The sequence below is a fragment of the Artibeus jamaicensis genome, unplaced genomic scaffold (genome assembly GCF_021234435.1).
Source record: "Artibeus jamaicensis isolate MK-2021 breed Jamaican fruit bat unplaced genomic scaffold, CSHL_Jam_final contig_497, whole genome shotgun sequence".
NCBI classification, from domain to species: domain Eukaryota; kingdom Metazoa; phylum Chordata; class Mammalia; order Chiroptera; family Phyllostomidae; genus Artibeus; species Artibeus jamaicensis.
The window spans coordinates 1950074-1978062 of NW_026521863.1; the positions used below are offsets into that span (position 1 = coordinate 1950074).

The window sequence follows — 27989 nt, forward strand, 5'->3', positions numbered from 1 at the left end:
TCAGAGAGGGAGCAATGGCGGTCCTCTCCGCTTGCCCCTCCCTGTTTATCTGAGCACAAATATGCGAGCCCGCCTCCCTGCGCTGGGGCCTGGGAGATCTGTCTCAATGCTCGCCTCTTCACTGGTTTATCTGCACGCAAATGCTCGACCGACCCAGACAGACAGCCACGCCTCTTCCCTGGGTCGGCCCATAGCTAGCCCGCACCTGGGATCCGCACCCTTGGCTGCCTGTGCGCTGCCCAGGTTGGGGGATCTTTTTTGCCTGATCTCCTCTGCTGCTGGTTTCGTCCCTCTCACCAGTTTAGCTGAGCCTCTCATTGTTTTCGGACTCCGTATTGTTTGATTTTCTGTGTGGTTTGGTTGCGTTTATTTTGTTAAAACTTTGTTGTTTTTAGATTTGGTTGTGTGAGGACGCAAAGTGTTTCCACCTACGCCTCCATCTTGGCGGAAGTCTGGAGTATTCTTTTAAAAGCCCATTTATCTAGGGCTTGTCAATTTTGTTGATTCTGTCAAAGACCCAACTTTTAGTTTCATTGATTTTATGTATTGTTTTTTTGTACTTTATTACATTTATGTCTGCTCTGATCTTTATTATGCCCTTCCTTTTGTAGGTTTGGGGCTTAGTTCTTCGTTTTCTGGTTATTTGTAAAGTTGAGTTGTTTTGAGACCCTTATTAATTTTTAATGTAAGCATTTATAGGTATAAATCTCCCCCTTACCACTTTTTTCTTGTGCCCCATATGTTTTGATAAGTTGTGTTTTTTTGTTATACTCATCTGTAAGTATTTTCTAATTTCCATTGGATCTTTTTTCTTTACTCCATTGGTGGTTTAAGAGTGTGTTATTTAATATCCACAAATTTGAGAATTCTCCAGTTTTTCTTTTGTTACTGATTTAACTCTGTCTTGTTGTTATGGAATACGGTTTGTATTGTAACCTATTTTTTTCAATATATTGAGACTTAAATTGTGGTCTAATGTATGGTCCGTCTGGCAAAAATGTCCCTGTTGTACTTGAGAAAAACTGTATTTTGTTACTGAGTAGAGTGCTTTGTATGTTTGTGTTAGATTTAATTGGTTTAGTGCATTGTTCAAACCCTCTGTTTTCTTATTTCCTGTCTGATTGTTCTATTCATTTATTGACATAAGAATATCCAAACTTGTAAATAGTCTTTTAGAAGAGTTTATTAGAGTTTATTAGACTCAAACAGTGGATGTACCTGGAAGCAAGATCACAACAGACTGAGAAAATTCTGCTTCTGAGAATGACAGCTTTGCAGTTTCTTTTATACGTTTGGAGTTCAGGAGGGAACTTAAGATTATTGAAGGTGGGGAGAAAGCGAGGTGGGGAAGTCTTTCTGATGGGGTGGTTGCATCCTTAGTGAGAGGACAGCTCCCTTGAGGGGAGCCCCTGAGGGTTGCCCTGCCTCCCAGGGATCTGCAGAAGGATTACTCTGGCCTCACCACGGTGTGTTAAGCTAGCTGTCTAGGACAGTGGACAGGCTTTCAGTAAATCAGTGCTATGCCTGGGGTGTGGCTGCCACTGCCACCTGACTTAGGACCGGATCACCTTGTGAGGCTCCTGTCCATCAGATCTCCCCCGTGTCTGCCCACGTGTTACTGTGAGTGGGGTGTTGAAGTGTGTAACTATTGTTGTAGAACTGCCTGCCTCTTTTGTGCTGTTCATTTTTGTTTCATATATTGTGAAAGTCTGTTATTAGGGTGGTTTATAACTGTTATATTTTGTTTCTGCATTAAACTTTTTGTTAATTTATAACATTCTTCTTTGTCTCTTTTAACGTTTCTTGTTTTGCTATTTCATCTGAAATTAGTATAATCAGTTCTACTCTCTTTTAGTTATTATGAAATTAGTATAATCAGTTCTACTCTCTTTTGGTTATTATGAAATTAATATAATCAGTTCTACTCTCTTTTGGTTATCATTTGCATGGTATATCTTTTTCTGTCCTCTCACTTTTAACCTGTTTGTAGTTTGGGATCCGAAGTGAGTCTCTTGGAGATAGCATATAGGTGCATCATTTTTCCAATCATTTGCTAATATCTCTCCTTTGATTAGAGCATTTAAACCATTTATGTTGAATTAATTACTATTCAGGCGGGACTTCCGTTTTGCTCTCCGTCTTCCACATATCGTATAGTTTTATTTTGTCCTTCATTTTCTGCATTTTTGTCTTCTTTTATGTGTAGTTAATTTTTGTTGTGCTGCATTTAAATTCCTTTCTTCTTTCCTTGTGTGCTTATGTCTGAGGGGATGATCACCAGACAGGTTACATATGACATCCTAGTGTTACAGCACTTGAATTTAAACCAGCTTAACTTTAGGAATACACAAAAAACTCAAGTGCTTTAAGCCCCATCCCTTCCCTTTTCAGTATTTTTGTCACAAAATTATATATTGTGTGCCCCCAAGCATAACCTAATAATTCTTTTAAATGTATTAGTTCCTTAATTTATGTAGGAAAAACGCAGAGTTACAAACCAAAGTTGCAGTAATGCTAACTTGCAGACTAGTAATTCTTTTAAAGAACGTATTTGTTTCTTAAAGCATGTAGATACAAAAATAAAGTGGTGTTATAAACTGTTGTTCAGGTAAGACTATCTTTTATAATTATACGTCTCAGTCTTTATTTCATTGTACAGCTTTGAATTGCTCTCTGGTGTCCTTTCATTTCAATTTCTCAGGCTCTACTGACATTTGTTGCAGGTCAGGTGTCACGTGACAAGCCTCCTCAGGTCTCGTTTGCCTGAGGACACCTCGCTGTCTCTTTACTCATGCGTGACAGTGTCACTGGATGTATGGTTCTTGGTTGACTTTTTTAACACTTTAAGTAAGTTGGCCTCTACTCTTCTGATGAGACATCTACTTGCTATCTTATTGAGCATTCTGCAGATTATCGTATTACATCCAGTGAGCTTATTCTGTACTGCTGCTTTTAAGATTTTCCGTCTTTTGAAGGTTTGAGTATAATGCATCTTGTATACATCTTTTTGAATATATATTACTTGGAATTTGTTTATATTCATGTCTTTCATCAAGCTTGGGAAGTTTCCAGATGTTAATTACTTAAACATTCTCGCTACATCTTGCTCTTTTCTTCTGCGACTTCTCCAGCGCCCATGTTGACCTGCTTCCCTATGTCCCGCGGGTCCCCTAGGCCCTGTCCCTGTGAGCATCGCCAGCCTTCCAAGGCTTTGTCTACAGACCTGCTGTCAGTTCTTCTTAGGAACAGTTAGTGTTGATTTATTTTTTCCTCTGAGTGAACGATGTACTTTACTGTTACTTTGTAAGCCTTACGATTTTTTTGTTTAAAATTGGATATTTGAATGTAATAGATAACCAACCACAGATCAGAGTCACCTCCTTCTCCAGGTTTTGAGGTGATTTGTTTCTGTGTTTTTGAGTGTTGGAAGCTGCCTCGGTGTCTGGGATCAGCCGAAGGTATAAACTTGAAGTGTTCTCAGTTTTCTGGGCCTGTGTCCTTCCTGTGCGCGTGGCATGTGCAGTCGCTGTTGAAGTCTTCACTGTCTGTACTGCCCCCTCAAGAGGAGAACAAGGTGAATGAAGGGTGGGTGAAAACAGCCCAGCCCGCTGAGTCTCCTGCAGTCTCTGTGATCAGGAGGGAGGACCTTGCTGTAGTTGGAGAGGTGTGACAGTAGCTCCCGCCTCGTGGCTCCTCCGAGATCAGAAATGGCTGTCAGTGCTCAGAGTACAGGCCGCCAGCATTTGGGAACAGGGCCTGTTTTTGTCGCCTCTGACTCCTGCCAGCTTGTGTGAGCTGCTCCAGGAACAGCGACACGGGCCATCCATGTGGCTGGGGGTGAGGGTGGGTGTCTGCCGCTGTGCTGAGAGCCGGCCTTGATGGGAATGAACCGCATTTACCACCGCGCTTTCCAGGGAAGCCGCAGCCGTCAGTGGACTCCCGGGTTTCAAAATTCGGGCTTGGCCAGAAAATCCATGTTTTTTCCTGAGGTTAAGAGACACGTACTTAATTTTCACCGATAAGTTTATTCATCTGGATATTTTGAGTATGTTGGCTATTTCTCATGTTGCAGAACATGAATTGTTCTCAATTAGTGTTTCAGTTGGATTGGTATCAACTTGAACTGGTCTACCCAGCCATGAGCATTGTCCAGCAGGAAATCTCCAGCGTGAAACTTCGCACACCACTTTTGACATTTTTGATCTGTCTTAGCACCTTTTTCATACACTGCACAAATCTTTTTTGTGTGTTTCAGTTATTTTTTCCTTTCTCAAAATAGTAAAGCATAATATACCCAAAATGTTGCTTATTTTCTCCCATCTTCAGTATTAAAACGGCTACACAAAAATTCAGTACAATCTAAAGAAATTGGTTTGGATGAAGTTAAAGACAACTAAGCACTGTGAGACCTATGTTATAGAAAACAGCCAAATGAACCTTTTTGCTAACCCAGTATCAGTGACGAGAAAGACTACGTGACATACAGGGTGGGAACAATACGCTTGTCCCCGAGGTGACCCACTTGGCCACCTGTTGGTGAACTCTTGCCTGATGTTGATGGTCAGTGGGCAAGTCCAGCTTAATGGTCTGTTTCTTCAAGGACACCCTTGAGTGAAACCGGCGTTTTATTCTGCAGGTGCGCAAGACATTGAAATCCGTTACGCAGCACTCAGACCACTCTGGCACTACGTGTGCTTGTCGCCTGACATTTATACGAGAGATTTCTCTGCAGCTTTTGCCAGTGTATGGCAGAGAAGAGCGCAGTGGCTGCCAGCGCAGTTCTCGGCCGTCGCCTTGCTTTGTGCCAGCCACCAGCCCTCCCACCAAATGGGAGGCTGACACGCTTGTCCCCAAACTACGAGACTGGAAAGTTACTTAGCCCGAATGTTTTGGCACCACTCACCTCTGTTGCCCAGTATTTACATAAAAGATCCTTCATGATATTTGTGTGCTGATTTCAGACAAATATAACGAAAATGATAACTCTAGCCACACCTGTAGGTTCATTCATTATGAAGCAAAATTGAATTTTTGCTGATACTAACTCAATCTTTATGTCTGCGGCTCAGTCTGTCGTGAGTTACTCTGTCATTTGAGAAGTGATGGCATTGTGAGTCCTCTACCCACGTCTCCTGCAGCGACATTCAGTAGTGCCAAGTGTACACACGCTATGATGGTCTTGGCTGTTGGGTGTATTTCTGTGGTAACACAGGATGGTGACTTGCCCTGAAGCCAGTGCTCTGACACTTCTCCTTTGAAAAGTTGTAACAGTGATGAGCTTTCAACAAGTGTGTGATGTCTGCCTTTAACACATGCAGCTTCTTCTTCTCTGTACACTCAGTGATTGTTCTCGAAGGGACCTTGCCACTCAGTGGGGACTGCCATGCTCTTTGAGGTTGTCCTGTCGCAGGGACAGGATTGGGCGGGTTGTTAAAGCCAGGAGCGTGGCTGGCTGTCAGAGTTTTGTTTCTCGTTTGCAGTTTCACCTGTGTCTGTGGAGCAGCTTCCTCCCTTCCGGGGTCAGAGACCTGTCTCCTGATAGGTCAGTTTAATCTTTTTCAGTACCTTTAGACATGAATAGTGCAGCTCTAGGTTGAGGAAACAAGCTTACTAAAGTCCTCCTTTTAAAGCCAATAATCTGTCCTTAAATAAAATAAACTATACTGTAAATAAGTTTTATTTTAGGATAAAATAATTAAATTTAATAATAGTTTTAGATAAAGTGTACCACTTACTTTTCTGTGTAGGTGCGAAGAAAATGTGGGATTTTCAAGAGCTGTTTATTGGGTGTAAACAAAGGTGCAGAGACTGGGAGCAGGTGTAACTGAAAATATCAAATAGAAATGGCTGTGGAAGCATGGAGAATGTGAGTTCATCTGTGAGAGCGCACATGTGTACTCTAAACCGATGATGTGGAACGTCCTGGAAGACACGACCAGTGAAGCAGGAGAACATTCTGCAGCCTCCGGACAGGCGGTGTGCACTTGGGACAGAAGGAGAATGAGGCCAGTGGCGCCTCTGTGTCCCCATGGAAGCAGGGTTCATGCGGAGCCACCCCGTGGTCTCCGTCCCCATCTCTGGGCATCACTCTTGTCAGGTTGACTCTGCCATGACTGCCAGACAGTCCCACCACCACTCAGGGCCAGAGGCTTCCTTGTTTGTGGCTCTTTTGAAGCCACCGAGTTTAATTAAGTCCCTCCCTTCTGTCCGATGGGACACTCTGAGACATTTACTCAGTGTGGCACATCCGGTGTTTGGTAAATACCCGCAAATGGGTTTGTCGTTGGGAGACACGTGGCCGTCTTTGGACAGGCCCACAGGTGTGGCAGGGTGCTGGGTGCTGGGGCAGGCTGAGGGCGCCGTGCCAGCTCGCACGGGATGGGCCCGTGTAAAAAGAGCGGCCAGTCTACTAAGACGGCCCTGTAGTGAGAAGACAGACCTGCTTCATTTAGGGACGTTGGAACGCCGGCAGGGAACGTGGGACGCAAGGCCCTTCCAGGGACGGGCACGCGCTCCCTCTCGAGGCTGCTGCTGCTGCTGCTCCGAACCCCTGGCGCCGACAGGCGGCTCTTGGGACTGCCCACGTCTCCTGCAGAAGGAGCACAGGAAGCAAAGAGCCGAGCCACCGAAGGTGCCGTGAAAATGAGCACACGTTGGGCTTCAAGGACATGATCTGTCATTGCAGGTGGAAATTGTTCAAAACACGTTCTCTGAACATAGAGTAATAAAGCTCGGAATTTTCAGCACAGTCCCTCCTGAAGGTTTGAATTTAGGTTATGTAAAAATTGTAACTTAGAATTTGGAATACAGAGTGCAGTTTTTAAATTTTAATTTATAGTATAGGCATTGATTTATCACCTCCCTCTTTATTCTGATGTCTTCTTTATTTATTTAACATGTAACATTAAAATATAGAACTTTTGTTTAAAATTAAACTTATTGGGGTGTCATTGGTCACCAAGATCATAGAGGTTTCAAGTATACATTTCTACGATACATGATCTGATATTGCACTGTGAGCCCACCACCCAAAGTCAGGTCATCTTCCATCACCATACACTTGGCCCCCTTTCCCCTTTATTACCCCCACCCCTTCTCTCTGGTGACCCCCACACTGCTGTCTGCGTCGGCGAGTCACATGTGAGTGAACTCGTACAGTTCTTAGCTTTTAGCGATTGACTGACTGCGCTCAGCATCATGTTCTCAAGGTCCGTCCATGTTGTAGCAAATGGCAGCATTTCACTTTTCCTTATGACTGAGTGGAATTCTGTAGTCTCCATGTACCACGTTGTCTTTACCCAGTCCTCTGTCAGAGGACACTTTGTTGTCTCCCCGTCTGGGCCACTGTGAGTAATGCTGCAGTGAACATAGGGGTGTGTGTGTCTTTGTGAACAAATGTTTTTGAGTGCTTTTGGGTAGATACCCAGAAGTAGAATTGCTGGGTCAGATGGTAACTCTTACTTTTTTGAGGAACCTCCATACTGTTTTCCGCAGTGGCTGTACAAATCTACACTCCCACCAGCAGTGAATGAGGGTTCCTTTTTCTCCACAACCTCTCTAGCACTTGTTATTAACTTTTTTTTTTTTAATAACAGCCATTCTAATAGGTGTGGAGTGGCATCTTGTCCTTTGATTTCCCCAGTGGCTAGTGAGGTTGAGCATCTTTCCATGTGTCTGTTGGCCCTTCATGTGTATTTTTGGGAGAAGCATCTGCTCCAGTTCTCTGACTTTTCATCGGATTGTTTGCTAGGTGTTGAGTCGTGCGAGTACTTGGTGGAGCTGTTGTTTGCAGCTGCCTTCTCCCATTGGCTTGGTGGCCATTTTGCTTTGTTGGCACATTCGTTTGCTGTGCAGAAGCTTTTTAGATTGATATAGTCACACTCATTCATTTTTGTCATTGTTTCCCGTGTCTTTAGGGGCAAATTCATACAATGTTTTCTAAGACCAAGACCCATAACTTGAGCACCTCTATTTTCTTCTATGTAATTTACCGATTCAGATTGTTTGTGTATGTCTTTGGTCCATTTTGAATTAATCTTTGTCCACAGAGACACACTGTAACCTCGTTCTGTTCTTTTGCACAGGGTTTTCTGATAACCCAGCACCATTTCTTTTTTTTTTTTAATTTTATTCAGTTATTTCTCAATTACAATTTTGTCTATTTTTCCCATCCCAGCCTCCCCCACCCCTTGCTCCCCACCTCCCTCCCATTTCCACCCCCCAGCACCATTTCTTGAAGTGGCTTTCTTCACTGGGTGTTTTTGCCTCCTCTGTCAAAAATTATTTGCCTATATACATACTTGTTTTTTTTCCTGCACTTTTAGTTCTGTTTCGTAGGTCTGTCTGCCTTCTGCCAATACCATGCTGTTTTAATTATCATAGCTCTGTGGTATAATTTAAAGTCAGGTAGTGTGATACCTCCAGCTCCATTCTTTTTTCTCAAGATTGCTTTGACCATTGTAGAACTTTATGTGCAGTATTTTTAATACCAGGTTTCAGCTTTTTCTTAACAGTGTAACAAAGATCAACTTTGAAATACCTTCATATGTATAAAGCAAATGGCAAGCATAGAGTTACTTTCTATAGAACTCATGGCCGAGGGAAAGGAAATCTGTAATGTGTGAGTTCATTTACTGTATATTAAGCAATAAAGTCCCATCACCCATAGTCTCCTGCTTTACTTTGGTTACTGAGACATGTGTCATCCTGGGTTTTCATATTGTGGATTTTCAGTGACAGTTTCCTTCGTTCTTTTCCTGTTACTTGACTTTGCATATTCTCTGTTAATTGTGTTTGCTTATGCTCCTTCTTCTCTGTTGTACCAGAGTGGCATGTTCTCTGGTTAGAGTGTGGTAGTGATTTGCATTAGGGAACGTCAGACACCTGGGGTCCCCCTCAATGCAGGGTTTGCTCTCCCGGTGCTGACGCAGCCACCCAGGGGTGGGGCCTTAGCCTGCAAACCAGGAGTACCCAGGCCAGCACGGACAGGCAGGAGCAGTGAGGGGGCTGCCTCTGGGAGGAGCCCCAGGGTCCCGGTCCCAGCTGCACTCCCACCGACGGTTCCTTTGTTCTCCATGCTTGCACAGGCGTGTGCTGGAGGCTGGGAAAGATGGGGGAGAGACCCAGGCATTCCAGCTGAAATTTACTGCAGTTTATTGTGATTGTAAAAATTTAGAAATGTGAGAAGAAAGAGAAGGCCACATCATCTCACCACCCAGAGATACTGTCAGCACACATTTACATGCATGTAAAGCATGTGTGAATCTCACCACCCAGAGATACTGTTAGCACACATTTACATACATGTAAAATGTGCATGGATCTCACCACCCAGAGATACTATTAGCACACATTTACATACATGTAAAACATATGAGCACATTTTAAAAATTTCAGGCTTGTGAGATGACATGATATACTGTAGAAAAATTTATAATTTAAAGCAATTTGTGTGTATATTTATATACATATGTAGATTAATACATATTTTTTAGCCAACGTTAGGCTCATATATAGTTCTGCTTTTCCCTTGATTTTAACTTAACCAAATTATGTTAAATTACAAAAATAAACAGTCACCATCATTTTTAGCAGCTGCATTTTTGGATCATGTTGTATTTACATTTTTTAATTGTAAGCCTACTTATATCTTTCTGTTTTAGTAGGAAATGTTTAAACATCAACTAAGAGTAAAAACACTTAAGAATTGTGCGGATCAATCAAAATCCGTTCCAGTTCTTTCATGCCTGATTTTGTGAGACCAATGCTGCCTGCTGAGCTGAGAGGGCGGCTGATGCTGCATTTGAAACGGGCATTTAGATTGCTTGTAACTAAGAAGTTTATTGTTCACTCTAGTTTTTCTCTTCACATTTTGTCTTTTAATAGTGTTTACTTTTGTCTGTAGTCCTTATGGATCAAATTGTAAGAAAATGTGATAATTCCTTTTAATTCTAAAGTATATGAGTTTCAGTGGAATTTCCTCCTCTGTTTCTGGGATCTTAATTCAGAGTACAGAAGAATATTATAAGCAGCCACTGAACTTTAAATCAACCGTCATAATATAAATTCCTTTAAGTTCTAGTTATAAATTTGGATTTATTTCTAAAATCCCACTTCATATAAAAGACATATCAAGAGTGATCTCACAAAGGAAAGTATAAACATATGCATTGTTATAAAGATTTATAAAATATTCCAGAATAAGTACTTACTGTGAAGGGTGTACTTACTAGGAAGTCCACAAAGGTTTTTTTTTCTCTCTTTTTTTTTGCATGAGCTCTTACGCTTCCTAAAGCTTTAAAAATATTAAAATGATTTTTAGATTTAAGATGGGTTTTTTAAAACATACATTTCTCTTTAATAAGCGTAGATAGTCTACTTCCAAAATTAATTTTTCTTTTCTTTTTTATTCCCCTCACTGGAATGTGAGCTCCTAGAAAGCAGGGTAAGTGTCTGGCGCACAGTGGATTTATAGTAGGTGTTTGCTGAATAAGCAGATGTTCATGGAACCCTTAGGCTGCATGAAATTAGTGTCAGCTGTGTGGGCATTTTTGTTGCGAATTAATTGTTCTTGAATGATTCAAAATCTGGTATCCATGGTAATTCCCTTCCTTCCCGTTGTCCCCTGGCCTTTCCTGTAGAGTGAGTGTCTCTGCCGAGCCATGTGGCACGCCAGCAGGCCAGTCCCGGGTGCGTGTTGGGAGTGGACAGACACCCAGGGTCAGGGGTCTTCACCGGCCCCCGGGGTGGTCTGCACAGAGTCAGGAAGCGCGTGTGCAGACCGGAGCCCGTTTCTTCTCCGTTCCTCTGAAAGTGTCTTTGTGGAAGAAAGTTTTCAGTGTCAGATCGCATTGTCTGGACATCGTTTCACTGTAGACTTAAAAGGTGGCGAGAGGAGCTGCCTTGGCTCTGCGTGACCGCCGCTCTGGGCTGCACACGCAGTCCGTGGTCTCAGCTGCTGACACGCAGCCTCCCCGGTGCTCCTCGCTGTGCCACCCACCGGGGGGAGGAATGGGACGAGCTCTTCGATCTGTCCCAGTGTCCCTGGGGCGAGAGCCCTCAACCGAGGGAGGACTCCTCACGCAGGAAGCAGGAAGCAGGAAGCAGGGGTCCCTCCGGGTGAATTTTTCACCGTGGTCATTAATGTCCTCAGCTGAAATAGCAGTTCTCCAAATGCAGGGGGTTTGACATTCATTTCACAAAAATTATCTGACATCTAAGTAGGAGGAAGACATAGAGGATGCATTTCTAAATCAGTGCATATGGTGAAGAATCTGGAATTCAGCTAAAATATTCTTTCAAGTATGTTAAACTATACATTAGGCAAAAAAGAAGTTTTTTATAAATACATGTCAGCAGAGCAAAAAGAACACTTACACAGATGTCTGGACATCAGACTCTTCCCCTTCAAGAGCTGGCGTTCACCCCGACCGCTGAGCGGGGAGCAGGCCGTTCGCCGTCGCAGCTGGTGGCTGCCTCAGCGCTGGCGGGGACCTGCTCACACCCCTGCTGCTGCTCACACCTGCCGTTCGCTCACCTGGATTTCCAGCTGTCTCGCTGAGTGTCTTAGCTAAAAACTTTAAAGGGATTGAAAACATACACACCTCTTTAACTTCAGAATCTTAATGAATCTGTTGCGGTGATGAAAACAAATAGTTGCATCTTCAGGGAAGTTTAGGGTAGGTGAGAGGTTAGGGATTGAAGAGTGAGCGAACTGCCTGTGATGTGCCTTTGTTAATGTGGAGAGAAGTGTTTTTCCTATAACACACTTATTCTGAGGAATGTCAGCGACAATACTAAATCACTGTAGAATTATAAGAAAGATGTGTAAGCCACTGTGTCTAATAACAGAATGCACACTAGAGGTGCTTTTCATTGGACACTCACTGCCGGACACCTGTCCCTGTTTGGTGAGTGGCGGAGGCTCCCGGGGAGTCCGTGCAGAGCCGGGTGGACACGCAGTGCACCGAGTGTCTGCAGCAGCGGAGTGGCGTGGTGGGTGGGTGAGAGTGTGTGTGTACATACCTGTGTATGACCATTCTTACGCACGTGCTGTGTGTGTGTGTGTTGTGTGAGTGTGTGTGTTATGTGTGTGGGGGCATGGCTGTCTGGGCAGATCCTGGATTTGGATATGAGCTTGGAGGCTCCTGGTTGGTAGGTGGTTTGGGGCAAATGTGGTGTGGCCATGGGAGGTGAGCAGTCAGTCCGAGAAAGGTTAGAGAACATAGGAACCAGGAGGCCCGGTGGTTAGGGAGTGAGGCTGTTGAAAGAGAAAGAAGAACCACACCCCTGTTTGAGGTCGTGGGGCGTGTTTCATCGCTGTGCAGACCAGCCCGGCTGTGCTTGGGGGTAACGCAGTGGGCCTGGAGTTGGGCCTGAGAGGTGTGCGCCAGTGCTGGCCTTGGGCGGGGTTGGGTTGCTGCACGAGACGCAGGCAGCGGCGGTGGCGGAGGGAAGGCCGTCTCCCCGGAGGGGACTGGAGAGGCCTCACAGACACACTTTCTTTGGGTTGGAACCAGTGACCAGGGCATGGGGCAGTCAGAACCGAGGGGCCGCAAGTGGAGTCGTGGTCAGTTCGTTTCCTGTGCCCCGTTGGTCACACAGTGATGTTCTTGCCACGCGGCCAGCCCTACAGGGAGAGCCCTTCAGCCGGTCTCTCCTGGACCACTGTGACCCATCAGTCTCACCGTACCAGGACCTGGTGCTGACGAGTTGGCACGGATGCCCCACCCCCGCCGGGCCTGTGGTCCAGGGCGGCACTGTGCCTGCCAGGGTGCCACACGGGGACTGTGTGTTTCAGCAAGTACGTGCTGGCATTTCCCTTGCGGCCTTCGGGACGTCCATGCAGGTTGCGTAACTCACACTGCAGGTGTCACAGAGCTTTCTTTGTCCACGTGTGTGTGAGCAAGCCGTGGAGCGGCCGCATTGGCAGGCCCAGCCGTTTACAGACAGTCTGGAAATGACTAGCAAGTTGTGCTGTTTCATGTCCCTCCAGAATTAGTATGTACATGTAGCTCTGGGTTTGTCATGTGATTTTTTTTTTACAGGATTAAAAAACTAAATTCTAGATTTCTTAAGCAGAAGCTTTGCAGAGGAACCTGTGCTGTGTTGAGAGTGATGACGCGTTGTGTGTTCTGACCTGCTCCGAGTTTCTAACTGTGTTTTCCCTTCCTTCTCCCTCCCCCAGACGAGACGGCGCCTAAGGAAGTCAGCAGGGTGAGTACCGTGAGTATGATCTCTGCTGTCAGCCGACAGGAGCTAAGTCCTGTCGTGTGCATCTTGGGGCTGTGACGTGTTAAAGTGTCAGAATGCCGATGACAGCAGCCGAGCGCCTTCCCCCCATGTCACTCATTGCTGTGGAACCAAGTCGGTGGGCGTGGCGGTTGCAGTGTGGAGCCTCGGGACTGACCCAGCAAGAGGGGTTTTCTGAAGTAGTTGCCAGCATGTAGAAATCGTGAGACTGCGCAGCAAGATGGGGTCCCGGGCTTGTGGAAAGAAAGCCAGGGTTGAGGCGACGCCTTGCTGCCTTCCCGTGTAGCAGCTGTTGCCCAGGCTGTGAAGCAGCCGTCACCTTCCCCACGGCCCACGCTCCGAGGCTCAGTCGTGTGTGTGACTGGCTGACCCTGCCTTTCAGTCCAGGCACCTCCTCTGTGGGGGGGACAAAGGGCAACCCCTTGGGTATCCAAGACGTGAGCTTCTGTCCCTTACAGAAATATTAAATGAGCTGCTTTTGTGTCCAAGAGAAGACTCAGCGTTAACTTTGAGAGACTTAGCGGACTCGAGAGCTCACGGGGAACAAGCGCCGAAAGCATCAGTGTACTGTGTTAGGTGCCGCACAAGCACGATTGATTGTGTGTGAAACACATTTTGTATGTCCTGCATGCCGATAAAGACCTTACAGTGGATCGAATATTGAAAATAATTAGTCTGGATTGCATCTGACGCAACCGTGTGTGAGAGATCACACACTCCTTATCATAAGCTGTAACTAGGGTGCCTCTGTGATCGCGCCTATGGAGATACTCCCGAAGTTTTGGTTACGTGCAGAAAGGAGTCTCTAATGTCACCAGGGTCTTTGCTGGCGTCTGGGCAGAATGTCCTCTGTCCTAGTCGGTGCCGAGTTCTCTGTACCTCTCTGGGTCTAACTGGGCGCCTCTCGCTAACTTCACGTCCTTGGGGACTTTCTCATGCTTCATGTAGTGTTGAGGGATGGCTGGGTCAGCTGGAAATGTTTGCGGCTCTTGGGAGCAGCCCACTGGGCTGAAGGTGACGACGTTTGAAGATAAAGGGAGGGTTCTCACAGGGGTGCATGGGGCAGATGCTGGGGCCAGTGCCGGCCACGCCGCTGCCCCAGGTCTCTGCAGCAGCGGTGGGCGAGCGCCTCGGTGGCAGGAAGAAGAGCCACATGTCCATACTCTTTAGAGACCAGACTGGCTTCAGCTTCCAGGGTGCGCCTGAGCTCTCAGCCTCACCGTGCAGTCCACAACAGTGCAGATGTGGTGGTCCTGGAGGGCGATGGGAAAAGTCACTTTAATCTAGGATGCTTTTGTTTGCTGCCCGGGACCCAGTTTGATTCGTGTGCTTGCTCTGGAACCTGCAGCCTAGTTCCGCTTCTGCTCCGGGCTGACGCTACTCAGATTCCCAGCGGCTCTTTTAAATTAGGCTTGCTTCTGTATTTTGGTGCTTTCTCTTCATTTCAGTCTATGTTATGATGTCAATTGGTAATTTCTTACTGTCAACTCTTTAATTTTTTGAGGTTGCAAAGCAGAGTCTTTGCTAAAATTTTGCATATATTATCTCACCTGTAAAATTAGCTTTATCCTGGGTATACACATATAATACTAACACCTTGTGTATTTGGGTATGTTTTTTGTTCTTTCTTTCTTTTTTTTTGGTAATGCTGCTGTATATGTTGGGAGGTCATTTGTTGATTTATTTTTTAATGTGTTTTATCTTGAAGTGGTGTGAGGCTTGTGTGTGTAGTTAGGGTTCCCTGCCCTTGACTCACTGTGGATGTAAATTCAATGACGGGTCTTCTGTTAGGTGCTGGGTGGCAAGGCCAGCTGTGGGGTCAGTGGTGCCCCCTGGGTCTGGGAGCAGAGCAGTGGTGTGCCCTTCAGTCAGCGTGTAGGGCCGATGGAGGTGGCTTGCCCTGCTGGCCCCTAGGTGTGTGTTCAACCTCCCGGGGTGGGGCAGCGCAGGACCGTGCCCCTCTTGTGGTGATTGTGGGGGCTGAGCTCCAGGTCCTGCCCGGGAGCCCCAAGGTGGCCTGGGCTTCTGCTCGGTGCTGCTGCTACAAATGCAGGGCCTGCTGCATGGAGGGTGCGGACTCACCCTCAGGGCCCAGCGAGGTAGGGAGGGGACAGTGTCCTCTGCTGCCCGGGAGTGTCATTACTGACTTTGGCAACAGTGCCGGTTTGTGGGAGGGAGCGTTGTGAGCAAGGCGTGGCGAGTCTCCTCAGTTTGGTTTCATCTGTACCTCCAGTGAGGTTGCTTTGAACTTGATGGCATGGGGCCACAGTGGCCCCATTTCTCTTGGCTTTTTTTTTGGTTATTTAATAAAGTGAGGCAGGGCAAGTCATAGAATTCTAACTGCGCTTTTCCTGGGAGAACTTGTCTTCTGTCCAGATTTGTAAAATGCTTCTTACCGCATTGGCAAAGACGTTCGCCTGCTGGACACCTTTGCCTGTGCAGTCTCCTTTGCCTGTGCAGTCTGCAGGTGGGGGCCTCCGTCTGTTGGGACGGCAGGGAGACTTCAGAGCACAGCAGTGAAGGACGGGGTTACAGAGGGCTGGCGACAGGCGTGGTGGCTCCCAGGGACCAGGGAGGGCTTGGTGGAGGAAGCCTGCCACGGGGGAGGGCGGCCGGTCCTGCATTCACAGCGTAGTGTGTCCGGGGGCCCTGGGGACGCAGTCCCTCGGCCTGGGGTGGCCACGCTAGTCAGTGCCTGGGAGCATCTCTCTCTGTGTCTCTGTCTGTTTCCCTTTTTTTCTATTTCTTTATCTCAACATTGGAGATCAAGTTTTTGCTTCCCAGAGTCTGGTTTTACTTGGTCAAGGTCATACTGCTTGGTGATAGTGAGAAGCTGAGGGTGCAGGACTTCTGTTTAAGGGCTGGTCCCCAAACAGCAGTGGAGTCAGGGCTCGTCCAGCCGCACTGGGAGCCCAGCGCTCGACTTCCCACAGAGGGGAGAAGTGGAGGGAGGAGCGTTTGCCGCGTCCGTGGAATCTGTTGGTGACCGCACACACGGAATTTTCTCCCTGCCATTCGGGTCTTTTGTGTTTATTTGTACAACTTCATGACTTTGAAACTTGTAATTTCTTTTGGTTAACAACATATTTTGTAGAGAGTGCTGGACCCCGTGGGGTTGAACGGTAGGATTTTCTTAATCCGTGATACGTCTGCTCTTCAGATGCTGCAGAGGCCCAGGCAGGGACAGGGCAAAGACACCGTCTCTCGGAAGGGAGGAGAGCCCTGGGACAGACGTTCCCCGCGAGGCGGGCACCACGGCTGCGTCAGGGGATGAGGTACCCTTGAGCCCCATCTGAGGAGGAGGTTGCAGGATTCCAGGGTTTCCTCATGGGTCCGTTTGAGAAACGGCTTGGCTTTGCTCCCTTAAGGGAAGGAGTGACTTGGAAAGAAAAGGGCTGAGCCCGAAGACCCCGAGCAGGCATCGCCCCCCAGGTTTTTGGCTTCTCTGGGAGCAGCAGCTGCTCAGCTTGTCTGCCGGGAGTCTGCCCTCGCTCCGGAATGGCCTGGGGGGCCACCCGAGCCCCTTGTGCTCGCCTGTCTGTGTCAGACCATGGCTCCAGCAGGTCCCGCTGCTGGTCCTCAGCTGCGGGTCCTGCTCTCCTGTCGCCTCTGCGGTTGGCCCGTCCTCACTTGGCTCCTCCAGAGCTGCTGACACTGGTACAGTCATTGAAATGGCAGAACGCCGTTCCTGAGATGACAGTGGCGTCACCGTGACCCAGTCAGTAATAGCGGGAGCGTTTCCTTTGGCCCTCGTTTCCCAGGGGCTCATGTGGCAATAACTCGGGTGCCTGTGCTGCTCGTGTGTCTGCCCTGTGCACCACGGGTGTCCCATGGTGCCGTGCAGTCCAGCGCTGCCTCCGTGACTCCTGGCAGTCGTGGGAAACTCCATTGAGTTTCTGTGTGAAGCATTCTTACTTTCTCTCTCTGTCGTTGAGTCTTTAGATCGTTTCTTATTTTTTGTAGACTGAATGTTTTTCTGTGTTAGCAGTTTTATTCCTGAGAAATGTTTCCTAAAGAAAAATGCTAGGGCTTGAAGTTACTAGGTCAAAGGTTATGGATATTTTATGGCTTATAGTACACATTGCTAACTGGGTTTATCAAATTACTCTTCCAGTTTAAAGTTTCGCTTTAACCCAAATAAATTACCAATTAAATAATCATCTTGTCTGTAAATGGCTTGACATTGTCTAAATATTTTTATCTAAAGCAACCAGGCATAATCCCACCTGTGAAGTAGCTACTTCCTTTTGTGTAAATCGTGTCTCTGCGTGTTTTGTGACACGTGTAGCAGAGTCGCTCTGGTGCCGTGTAATCGCGCTGAGACTTGAATTTCTGCTCTCCCTGCATTTATCTGGGTCATCTTCTGAAAAATAGCTTTCAAAGCCCAAACTGTAAAAAGGGGGGCAAGTCTACTGGACCTAAGGGACGAAACAGGGTGAAATTTATATCTTACAGTCACTTGGAGTGCTAAAATTAAACTCCGAAAAAGAGAGGGGAAGAGTTTGTAAGGGAAGGAATCAAGGGCTCACAAGTTGAAGTATAGACTTGATTAATAATGCAAAGGTGTTTCCGTGAATAGGTCAGTTAAATGGACTATCTCTGTCCATCCATTCCAGAAGTACGAAAATACACACATTAAAGAATGAGAAAGGGAATATGGCTATACATAGGACGATTGCTAATAATTTATAAAAATACGATATGTATTCACACACAAGTGTTTTTGAAGATTTAGAGGACATGGTCAATTTTGAGAAAGTTGTAAATCATTAAAACTGATTGAAGAAGAGTTAAGGGGTCTAAATATACTGATAACCAATGAAAAAACTGAAAAGCTTAATAAGAAAGAACCTAAAATGTCATGATACCCAAAATCTTCTATTGAATAATTCCACTGGACATTGAAGATGAAAATCTTCTACATAATAGACAGTATGTATGTCAAAAGGTAGGAAAAGAACTCATCCCAAGAGGAAAGTTGTTCGTGGCACAAAAGTTAGTGCACTGTACAGAGTAGAAACACTGTCACCAGCTTTACCAGTGCGGACGTGCGCTCAGAAGCCTGAAGCCAGGCAGTTCAGCGGCTCTGAGAGACTGGGTTCTCCTGCCACGAGTGGCGGCAGGTGGCAGTCCTGCGAAGGGCGAGTGGGTGTGGGCCAGGGTGGTGACACCGGAGGTGGGGCAGTCCCTGGGTCCCACGGAGGGACTTGTAGGTGCATTCGGAAGGCAGCGTTCACATGTGTTGATTGGACATGTGGTTGAAGAAAGAGAGGAAGGAGAAATGATGGTCAGGGTCTGGCCCCAGCACGGAGGAGGGGTTGCCTGACTTGGAGCAGAGTGTGTGTAGGAGGGCAGGTCTCCATGCTCACACTCGGGCTCGGTTGGGAGGCGCTGAGTTAGGGGCACCAGACAGATTTCCGAATGGAGACGTTCAGGAGTTGGATGGTCAGTCAAGCACAGAGGGAACAGTGTGATTTAGAGATAGAGAAGTAGGAGAGTTTTTAGCAGTATGGGTGATTTAAGAATCATGTACAGATAGCAGGTGTGTAGAGCACCTGGGAGTGGGTGGGGTTTGAAGGAGAAGGGGGGCTGCAGAGAGCACCTGGGGCTTGGCTGACCCGTGCAGCTCCGAAGGAGACTCGCAGAGAAGGCCGACCGGCAGTGCTGACCGGCCACGTCCCCGAGGCAGGTGGACGCAGGGCCACGTGCATCCCCTTCGTGGTGGAGGAACGCTCCAGGGAGAGAGTGCTGGCTGTGTCAGAGGCTGGGGGCATCAGGGAGACCTCTGGCCCTGGCCCAGTGGACGGGACCAGTGACCTCAGGGACAGCTGTGACCCTGGTGTGACTAGAGTGAGTTGGAGGTAGATCAGGGAAATGGTGGGTTGCAAAATGTGGACAAGCAAGCCCTGGAGTTTTACCGTAACAGGCGAGAGAGAGAGAGAGAGAGAGAGAGAGAGAGAGAGAGAGAGAAGTGAAGGAAGGAGGGGAGACGGACGAGGTGCTGAGAGGACGGTACAGTGGATGCAACAGTGCACAGGAGCTTCCTGCGCTGCTTTTGCAGTTCTCTGTGCATCTGAAGTCATGGCAGAATAGAACATTACAGAACAACAGGAGAAGGTGGGGCAATTTTAAGCAACGATGAGAAGATACTATTTAGTTATTGAGGTTTCTGCTGGAAACTGAGGGCTGTTTTGCATGTGATATAAGCATTTATTCAAAGTAACACCACCTTGTGATGTTTCCCTGAGTGCGTGCTGTGGCTTCCCAGGTATCAGGGTGACACCCTGCAGACCTGGGGTGCCTGGGGTGCCCAAGGTGCCCTGGGGTGGCAGACCTTGGTGTGCATGTCACTCAGGCTTCCACCCCTCTTGCTGCCCGGCTGACCTCCCTGGGCGAAGCATCTCTCTCCCCGCGTTTGGAGGTCTTTTGCTTCGGTGAGTCTGGGCAGACCAGCCCTCCCCAGTCTCACATAAAGGGTTCCCTCGGGTGACAGACACCCTGGCCGGGCCCTGCCTCTGCACGCCCCGCTCCCCATGCCCTGAGGCGTCACAGCAGACAGGGTGCACCGGTGTTTCCTGAGAAACACAGCCACCAGTAGCACAGTGGACAGAGGTCACACCCTGAGTCCTTTCCGAGGGCTGTGTCTTTGTGAGTCCCTTTCTTTGGTAGTTGTGCCCTAAGGCAGAGCTGGGCTTCTGCAAGTCATCGAGGTCTAGAGAGGAGGGTCTCGGCATCCACTTTGGTCCCAAGGCTTGAGGAGCGGTCCCCGCTCAGTTCCTCCTGCCTCGGGGCTCCGCTGAAGCCAAGGGAGGGATGGAGCAGGTGTGCTCCACACCCCTAGTGCCCCAGGTGGGCACTCCTAGACAGGGAAGGCAGTGGGAGGGCTCTGTGAGGCTGACGGTGGGCACCGAGGAGGGAAGGGCTGGGGCAGGGCAGGGTCAAGGCAGGGTCAAGCGGTCAGACAAATGGGGCAGGAGACTTGACTTTGGGTGGTGGCACACAGTGCAGTATGAGGATCAGAGAACTGTACGCTCGAAGCCTGTGTGGCTTTATTGACCAGTGTCACCCCTGTACATTTAATTAAAAATGCTTTGAAAGTGCAAGTTCTTAACACCATTAATATGCTGTTATAAATTTCTGGTACTCAAGCCACAGACTCGAAAGTTTACGTAACTGAACTGACCCCTCGGCAAGCTTTTCTCGTGATGACGTTTTCACAACAGCATCTCAGAAGTGCACAATTGGACACATGCCTCCCTGTGTCCCATCTGCCTCTCCTGTCCCAGCAGCACCCGGGGTAGCAGCTCGGCTCATTCGTTCACATTTATTTATGTAATTCTTCATTTTATAGGGCATTACATTAACATGAAGAGTAATTATAACAAAACATTCTGCAATTATGTTATTTATGCATTTCATTGGTAATCAGAGGAAATGGTGTATTAGGTTAAAGATAAGCATTTGAAGCTTGAACAATGTAAATGAGGGTCATAGCTGTTTGTAGCTAGCGTTGAAAGGTACTTAAAAGACCACATACTTGCGCCTTCTCACTCCACACACGAGAAAGCCAGAGCCCAGAGATGCAGCTTAAGGGACCCTCCCGATACGCCCTTTGCACCTCTTCTGGTTCTCACTTGGGAGTGACAGGGTTTTCTCTCCAGAAGACATGGTGACATCTGGCCTCCATCCCCCGCTCCGGTCCCAGGAAGGGCCTTTTTCTGTGTGCTCTTTGTGGAGAGCTATCCCGGATTTCCCAGGTGGGGACCCTCCACTGTGGGAATCCTGCCCGACTCTGAGGGCCAGTCTCCCAGATGAGCATCTAAAACCCTCCTGAGCCCGGGGGCAGGGTCCCTGCTTGGTGCGGCCCCGTCAGGCCTGTGCCCCCGTCCCCAGTTACCCTGCTTCCCACTGCTTTCTGGTGTGGGGCCCCCACACACCGTCCTCCACACTTCATTTCCTGGGGCCGCCTGCGCTTGGGTCCCTGTATAGGACAGGAGCACAGAGGGAGGCGGGGGACCCGCAGTCCCCCCAGGACAGCTGGGGGTGGATCAGCACACCGCCTGTGTCTGTCCCTATGTCGAGTGTCACCCAGCCTCTCTTCCCTGGTCTGGTTGGAGAGAGGAACCCTCCCCCTCCCCGCCCCACTTTCTGTGTCCCCCAGGCGCCTTCTCCCCCGCGACATGGTTCGCTCACGCATCCTCTCCCAGCTTCTTCAGAATCGGACGAGATGGTTCCGAAGACGAGTCTCGTTCACTCGCTCGTGTCCCCTGTGCTGGCGGAGTGCCTCTGTGGGACAGATCGTCCGGAATGCCCGTGTATATTTGTGAAGTGGGCTGCTGGTTCATCCATCCTTATGTTTATTTATTCAAATTCCACATCTGTGTCTTGAGAATTACAGCAAGTAATTCAGCAAGTCACAGACCTTTAGGAGAGAGAGATCCGAGTGGTCAAGAAAGAGAAGGATGGCTTGAAACTGGTTCCGAGGCGAAAAACCCCCACGTCGTGTGGAGGGGAAATGGGCCCCGCGCGGCTTCTCTGTCAGTCGGGGTGCGAGGGGGAGCCCGGGAGCTCTGCAGGCTGGGAGCCACAGAATGCTGCTTATTTTTCAAGTTCACAGGGGCTGTGCTTGGGCGAGACGCCCAGGAAGGCAAGCCTGACAGCTTATTTTTTGAAAAGGGAGGGGAGGGGGAAAGGGAGGGAGAGAAACGTCAGTTCGGTTGCCTCTTATACTGGGGACCTGGCCTGCAACCCAGGCACGTGCCCTGACTGGGAATTGAACTAGCGACCCTTTGGTTCGCAGACCAGTACTGAATCTCCTGAGCTACACCAGCCAGAGCAGGCTGGCTTTTTCTAACATCTTAGGATATTTCGCCTAGCAAATTTTTGTACTTTTTTTACAGATTAAGTTGTTTGCTACATTATATATAAAACTTCAGGAACAGTGTTAAAATTTGTAACATTTGATATTTAATATAAACAGGCATTTGTAGAATCTATAGATGACTCGAAGTAAGCCTGCCATTTTAATTAGAAATCTATTTTTATGGTGGAATATATCAAATCATGCTCTATAAAAGCCTAAGGAGGAGCTAGTGTGTAAAGTCAAACACAGCATGTTTTACAAACTAAGGGATTTTTATTTTACTTTATTTAATTATGCCCTTTATTTTTTTTATTCAAAGTACCAAGATACGAATATGCAGGGCGTCGTGTATGAGCTAAACAGCTACATCGAGCAGCGGCTGGACACGGGCGGGGACAACCAGCTGCTGCTGTACGAGCTCAGCAGCGTCATCAAGTCAGGTGAGCCGGCCTGGCGCCTGCGGGCGGGGCCTCTCAGCGCGGCAGATGGCGAAGAGCGCGCACCTGCTAAGGGCACGTGAATGCTGCCTTCTCCTTCTGTTCCAGCTCTGGAGTGAAAGTATTTTATTGCGAACCTGCCAGAATTCCAGAAAAAGTATCTACTTCATGTTTAATGGAAGTACTATGCCTTCTCATCAAAACCTGGTTTTCTTTGTAAAGTTTTGGTGAACTAAATCCACATGTATGTGAAAAATCATTAATTTTTAAGGAAGAAGCGTTGTAAGTTTAAATGGGGAGAGGACAGCTGTATGACTGCCATCTGAATGCTGTGGCAGATAGGCCAGATGTCTTTCCCTGAGCCACAAGGTGCAGAGAAGCTGGGTGTGCGTCCGGCCACTCCTCGTGACTTACCCTATTTGCTGCTGTGGCAGTTGCCTTCCGACGACCTGGAAGCAGTTTTGGGAAGGTTAAATTTTTGTTCTCTTCAGTAGTGATGGGTAGATGTAAGCGTAATTCTTTTTGGCTGATACTTATATTGGTTATTCTGAATTATGAGTATCAATTCTAAGAGATTTATTACTTTAAAAATTAAATACAATTCTCAGATTTAAAAAATAATTTCCAATAATTCTGATTTTAAAATTTGACACATTATTATGTAGTGCACAGGCTGCTGTATGATTTGAGGTGGTCATATCTTAAAATTTGCAATAGCTGATCAAAATAAATGGAAATACTTCAACTATGTAATTCAGTAAAGCCGTAAATGAATTTGTTCAATTCACTGCATGACTGTTTTGTGTTAACACATCCACCGAAAAGACCCACATCTGAGGTTGCACCTTAGAGAATTCGTGCGTGTTGCGTTCTGCTATTCAGACCAGTTTCTCCTCTTTTATTACCTTGGCAGCCACCAAAGCTGATGGATTTGCACTGTATTTCCTTGGAGAGTGCAATAATGTAAGTATCTAAGTTTAGATGTTGGTGTTACAAGCTTTTTAAAGAAGATAAACTATTGCGTTAATAATTTAGTAGACATATTGTAATTAAGCACTTTAAAATCACCTTGTTGTAATTTCTTTCTATATGTGGTTGTTATCAGCCAAGCATTTTACCAACATGGCAACATTTAAAATCTTGTAATGGATGGATTGTTTGATTACGGCTGGTGTTCGTCTGTCTTCAATGGCATTGCTACATTCGCACGTTTGTGGAGAAGTTACTGCAACCCTGTGGGTAGTACGTGCCCTCTGGACACACCATCTGCAGTGGGATAAGATGAGAACAGAGGTTCGGCATTTTTAATGTGTTTTCCGGTTTTGGAAGGCGACTCTTCGAGGCCTGGGAGTGCCTGGCGGGGGCGGGGGGCGCCCTGAGCCTGGGTGGTCCTCAGACCCTTTCCTGGTGGGGGCCTCAGGGGTGGCCCCAGCGTGCCCATCCCCCTTCCGGGGGACAGGCTGGTCTACCTGCCGCAGGCGCAGCCCGCTGTGAAAGGTGGCACGCGTGGGTAGGCACACTGAAGACGCTCAGTTACTGGCATTTGAGTTTTGTTACGGTGTTGAAAAGACATATTTCCCGACTAATAACCTGAGCCGGTGACACATGTTCACCGCTCAGATACGTAAAGCCCAGGGGTTGTCTGAATTCACTTGGCAAACTTACGCTGTGCACGTCTTAGGTGTTAGCCAGTGTTTCGAGATCAGAGGTGCACCTTGGCCACATGGCGCCTGCGTTTGCTGCTCACACTGTGCGAACGGGGGCGGGACAGAGACCTGGGAAGGGTGGCCACGCAGCACCCCGTGGCTGGGTTCCTGATTCTAGTGGGCGGCCCCTGCGCTTCCCCAGCCTCGCTTCCCTGGCTTTGCAGGAACTCGTTACAGGACCGACAGGGCCTGTCCTCGTCCAGGTCCGCGTCCACCCAGCATCTCCCCCGGCCCTTCGGGGGCCTTTACACTCGCCGCACGGGGGCGATTTTAAACGTCTCAGATGCTGCGGTAACAAGTAGATCTCACTATTTCTTGTCCATCCTAAAAATTTCTGATGTTTTGGATTTTTATTCAGAAATAGGAAAGAATTAGTCCTTCTAGAAAATTCTTGTATAATTTGCATTCTTAAAATTTACTGCCACGTAGATGAGCTTCTTGTCATGGGCCGCCTTCCATGACTCCTTCCCTGACACCCCAGCCCCCGTGGGGTTGACCATGTGAGCCTGCTGGAATCACCGCCCCTTCCCATCAGCCACTGTGGTCTACAAGCCAAACCGGACCCACAGATTCCCGCCGAACCCCACTGAAACCTGAATCTCAGACTCGGTGTTGCTGGCTGGTCCCCAGAAGGACGGGGTGTGGGCCCCAAAGCGGGCACTGCCGCTCCGGCCAGCCTCTCCTGCTCTGAGGGCAGTGGGGGCCCTCGCTGGCGGTGGTGGGATGGGGGCGGCTGCTCGTGGGAGTGTGTTGCACACGAGTGTTGCACACTCCCTCCTCCACGGAGTTGTCCGTCACTCCTGTGCCAGTGTGCTCACCTGGCCTTTTCACCGGAGTGTGCACTTCTGGGAAGCAGAGACCTTGCCTCCGTGGGAGGTAACTTCTGGGCTAGTTACTGTGTTTTTCCACTTGCGTCTCCCACGTGGGCCGTAGCCAGGGCTTTCCTGCTCCCTGACCTGGGGTGTCTGTGGGGAGGGAGAAGACCCACTGTCTGAGGTCCTGAGTTCTCCGAGTGCTGCTTCAGCTGCATCGACATGACCCCACTGGGCTGTCCTTTCTTTTTGCTCTCAGCTCTGCCACTTGGAGCCATTTCTCTGCCCTGTGGGGTTTCCCCATAACAAGAATCTGCTGCGCGAAGGTCGGTTTTTGTCCGTCTGAGTCTGTCCTCATTTCACTGCTTGCCCCGAAGACACCTTTGCTGGGCAGAGGTTCAGGTTGATATGTGTTATCTGTTTGAATATTGACAGTAAAGTGATTCCTCTTTGGTGGTTTTCAGTCTGTCTCAACCCTTCATTATAGTTTTGTTCATTCCCTGAACTTACCTTTTATTCCTTGAAATAGATTAATTATACATCTTTTATATTGCTTTATACGCTTTCTGAATTTGTAGTATCCTGGCTTTATTTCATTAATCTTGCACAGATGGTGACTTGCTTGCTCGTGTGTTTTATGTTTTCCTTTTTTAAAAACTGTGCATCCTGTTATTCCTCGGACCGTTCAGAAATGGGTGTTCTCGAGGCCTATGTGGAAGTGTCTATCCTGGACACAGGACGCGGCTGACACTTGTTTGCCGGTCACCCAGGGAAGCTCTGCCGGTCCAAGGCAGTTTTAGTTCGATGATCTTAGACCTTTTCAGACCGCAGTGGTTTAGGTCGCAGTCCCCGTCCACGGGAGGCTCAGTGTGGTTCCTCAGAGATCGCCGTTCTGCCTCCCGCGGTGAGGTCGGAGGCCCTGGTTTCCTTGTCCCACCCCACAGCTGGGCGTGTGTCTGCCCTTGAGCCTCTGCCGGCCTGGCCAGAGCACAGGGTCTTCTCGAGACTCCCATGGGCAGCCGGCCCAGGTTTCCGTCCTGTCCCCTGTCTCCATGCAGCTTTGCTGAGGGGTGTCTGTTGATCTAGGCTCTGGATGCTACACTGGAGAAAAACCAGTTTGGGGTTTGCCTCGCGGGGTTCCTTTATATTCTTCCCTTCAGATTCCTGTGGGCTCCTTCCGTACTGCTAAGCCCAGCAGCGTGTTATAAAAGATCTGTAGCTTACGCTTTACCCAGCCTCTGAATAATTTTAAAATGGCTTTTGTCAGGGGCACCGACTTAACCTAGTCTGCCGTGTTGCTTGCGGCAGACGTCGGCACGCTGCTAACACGTGAGCTAGGCACACTGACTCAGACCCATCTTTCATACGGGGGAGCAGATGCACGGGTGTTCCTTCCCCGTACATGAAAGTTAGCACATTGCATGTTCACCAGTGTTTTAAAAATTGCCCATGGACTTTGAATCATAGGTAGAAAGCTTTCTTAGATGCCTTCTTCTCTAAACAAAATGTGTGTGATTTAGTGACCAAGTCCCAACCTTCAGCCTAAATGATGTGACGTAAAACGTTTAGTGCAGATCAGTAAGTACCATCATTGGGGGGGGGGGTTGTAAGATCCCTATACCTTTTAAAAAGTATTCATTTCCTTGTTTCATGAATGACAGTGAGTATAAGTGATGAATTTTCTGAAAGTCAGGTACCGAGAAAGTAATTTAAAATATGTCAATATATCACAAGTTCCACTAGTAGAGTAAAAAATCAGCATTAATGTTGCCAGAGAGCAAAAAATTAAAGAAACCACAAAAAGTTAAGTAGAAAACAAACTAAATAGTATTAAAGCACCAGGAATAGAACATCAAGTGTGGCTGTGAAACTCATTATGAAAACATGTCACAAAGTTGCAGGTAGAAGAGGTCCGCTTATTGAAAGAAAAAAATTGCACATCAGCCTAAAATCCTCACAACTTTCCTGTTTCATAGAGGGACATATAAACAAAGGACATACAGACAAGGAACCATTAACATAAAAAGGACATTTTCATTGGAGCAAAACTGCTCCAGGAAAATGCAGGAGAGCAGAGCGAGCAGCACCAGGCGAGCAGCACCAGGCGAGCAGCAGAGCGGAGTGGGGGCGGGGGGAGGGGCACCAGGCTGGGGGAGGGGCCCGTGACCACAGAGGGGGGGCTTCATCTGCTGAGAGGACGGCTGCTCCGAAGTTGGCGCAGTGAACACGGGGGAATCAAGTGTAGAAAGACAGCGATTTCACTACAGAGGAGGGTAGAAGAGCGCAGTGACCTGGCAGGTCAAACCACGGTTTAGAGGGTGTGTGTTAGCCACATCATCAGTTAGGTTTCCAGAATCCTTATACGTGCGATCCAGTTTATGATTTTATGATTTCCCAACTTGGGATTCCATTCCTTCTCTAGTTAGAACCTATTTTGGTGCAGTTAGCCCCCATTTAAGAAATTCAGGTCCCCATGATGGCTAAAGACAAGGAAATTATACCTTGGTATTTAAACATAAATAATATGCCAAGTAACTCCTTGAACAAAGGGAAAAAATCCAATGCAGTTAATGGAATAATCAGAGAACAGTGTTGATGAAAATGAATTACAATATTGTTAAATCTGTGAACAAAGTTACTCAAGTGGAAATTTACACTTTAAGGTATAAAACATTCTATAAACAGTTTTGAAACGTTAACAAATGAGAGAAAAATACAAGAATGCATCACTAGGCTGCATTTTTATTGGGCACGATCACGTGACAGTGGACCTGGTACCAGGGACAGTTGTAAATCAAGGTTCCTGCCCCCGTGGGCTTTGCTGGCCCCACCTGTGGATGCAGAAAAGGAAAGTCTGTGTGAGTGAGGAGATGCCAGGTCTCTAAAGTAGGCCGTTTGCCGGCCTCATTAACAGAGAAAA

General features: G+C 47.7%; 1 protein-coding gene across 2 annotated transcripts in view; it reads left to right on the plus strand.

Moving 5' to 3' along the window:
• The window catches only part of PDE10A (phosphodiesterase 10A), a 335996-nt gene that overhangs the window by 255902 nt on the left and 52105 nt on the right, over positions 1–27989 (plus strand). For both annotated transcript variants that reach the window (XM_053668737.1, XM_037126093.2), the window contains 3 exons: positions 13187–13215; positions 22434–22554; positions 23465–23514. In XM_053668737.1, coding sequence (XP_053524712.1) covers positions 13187–13215; positions 22434–22554; positions 23465–23514 — 200 coding nt within the window. The remainder of the gene's footprint in view (positions 1–13186; positions 13216–22433; positions 22555–23464; positions 23515–27989) is intronic.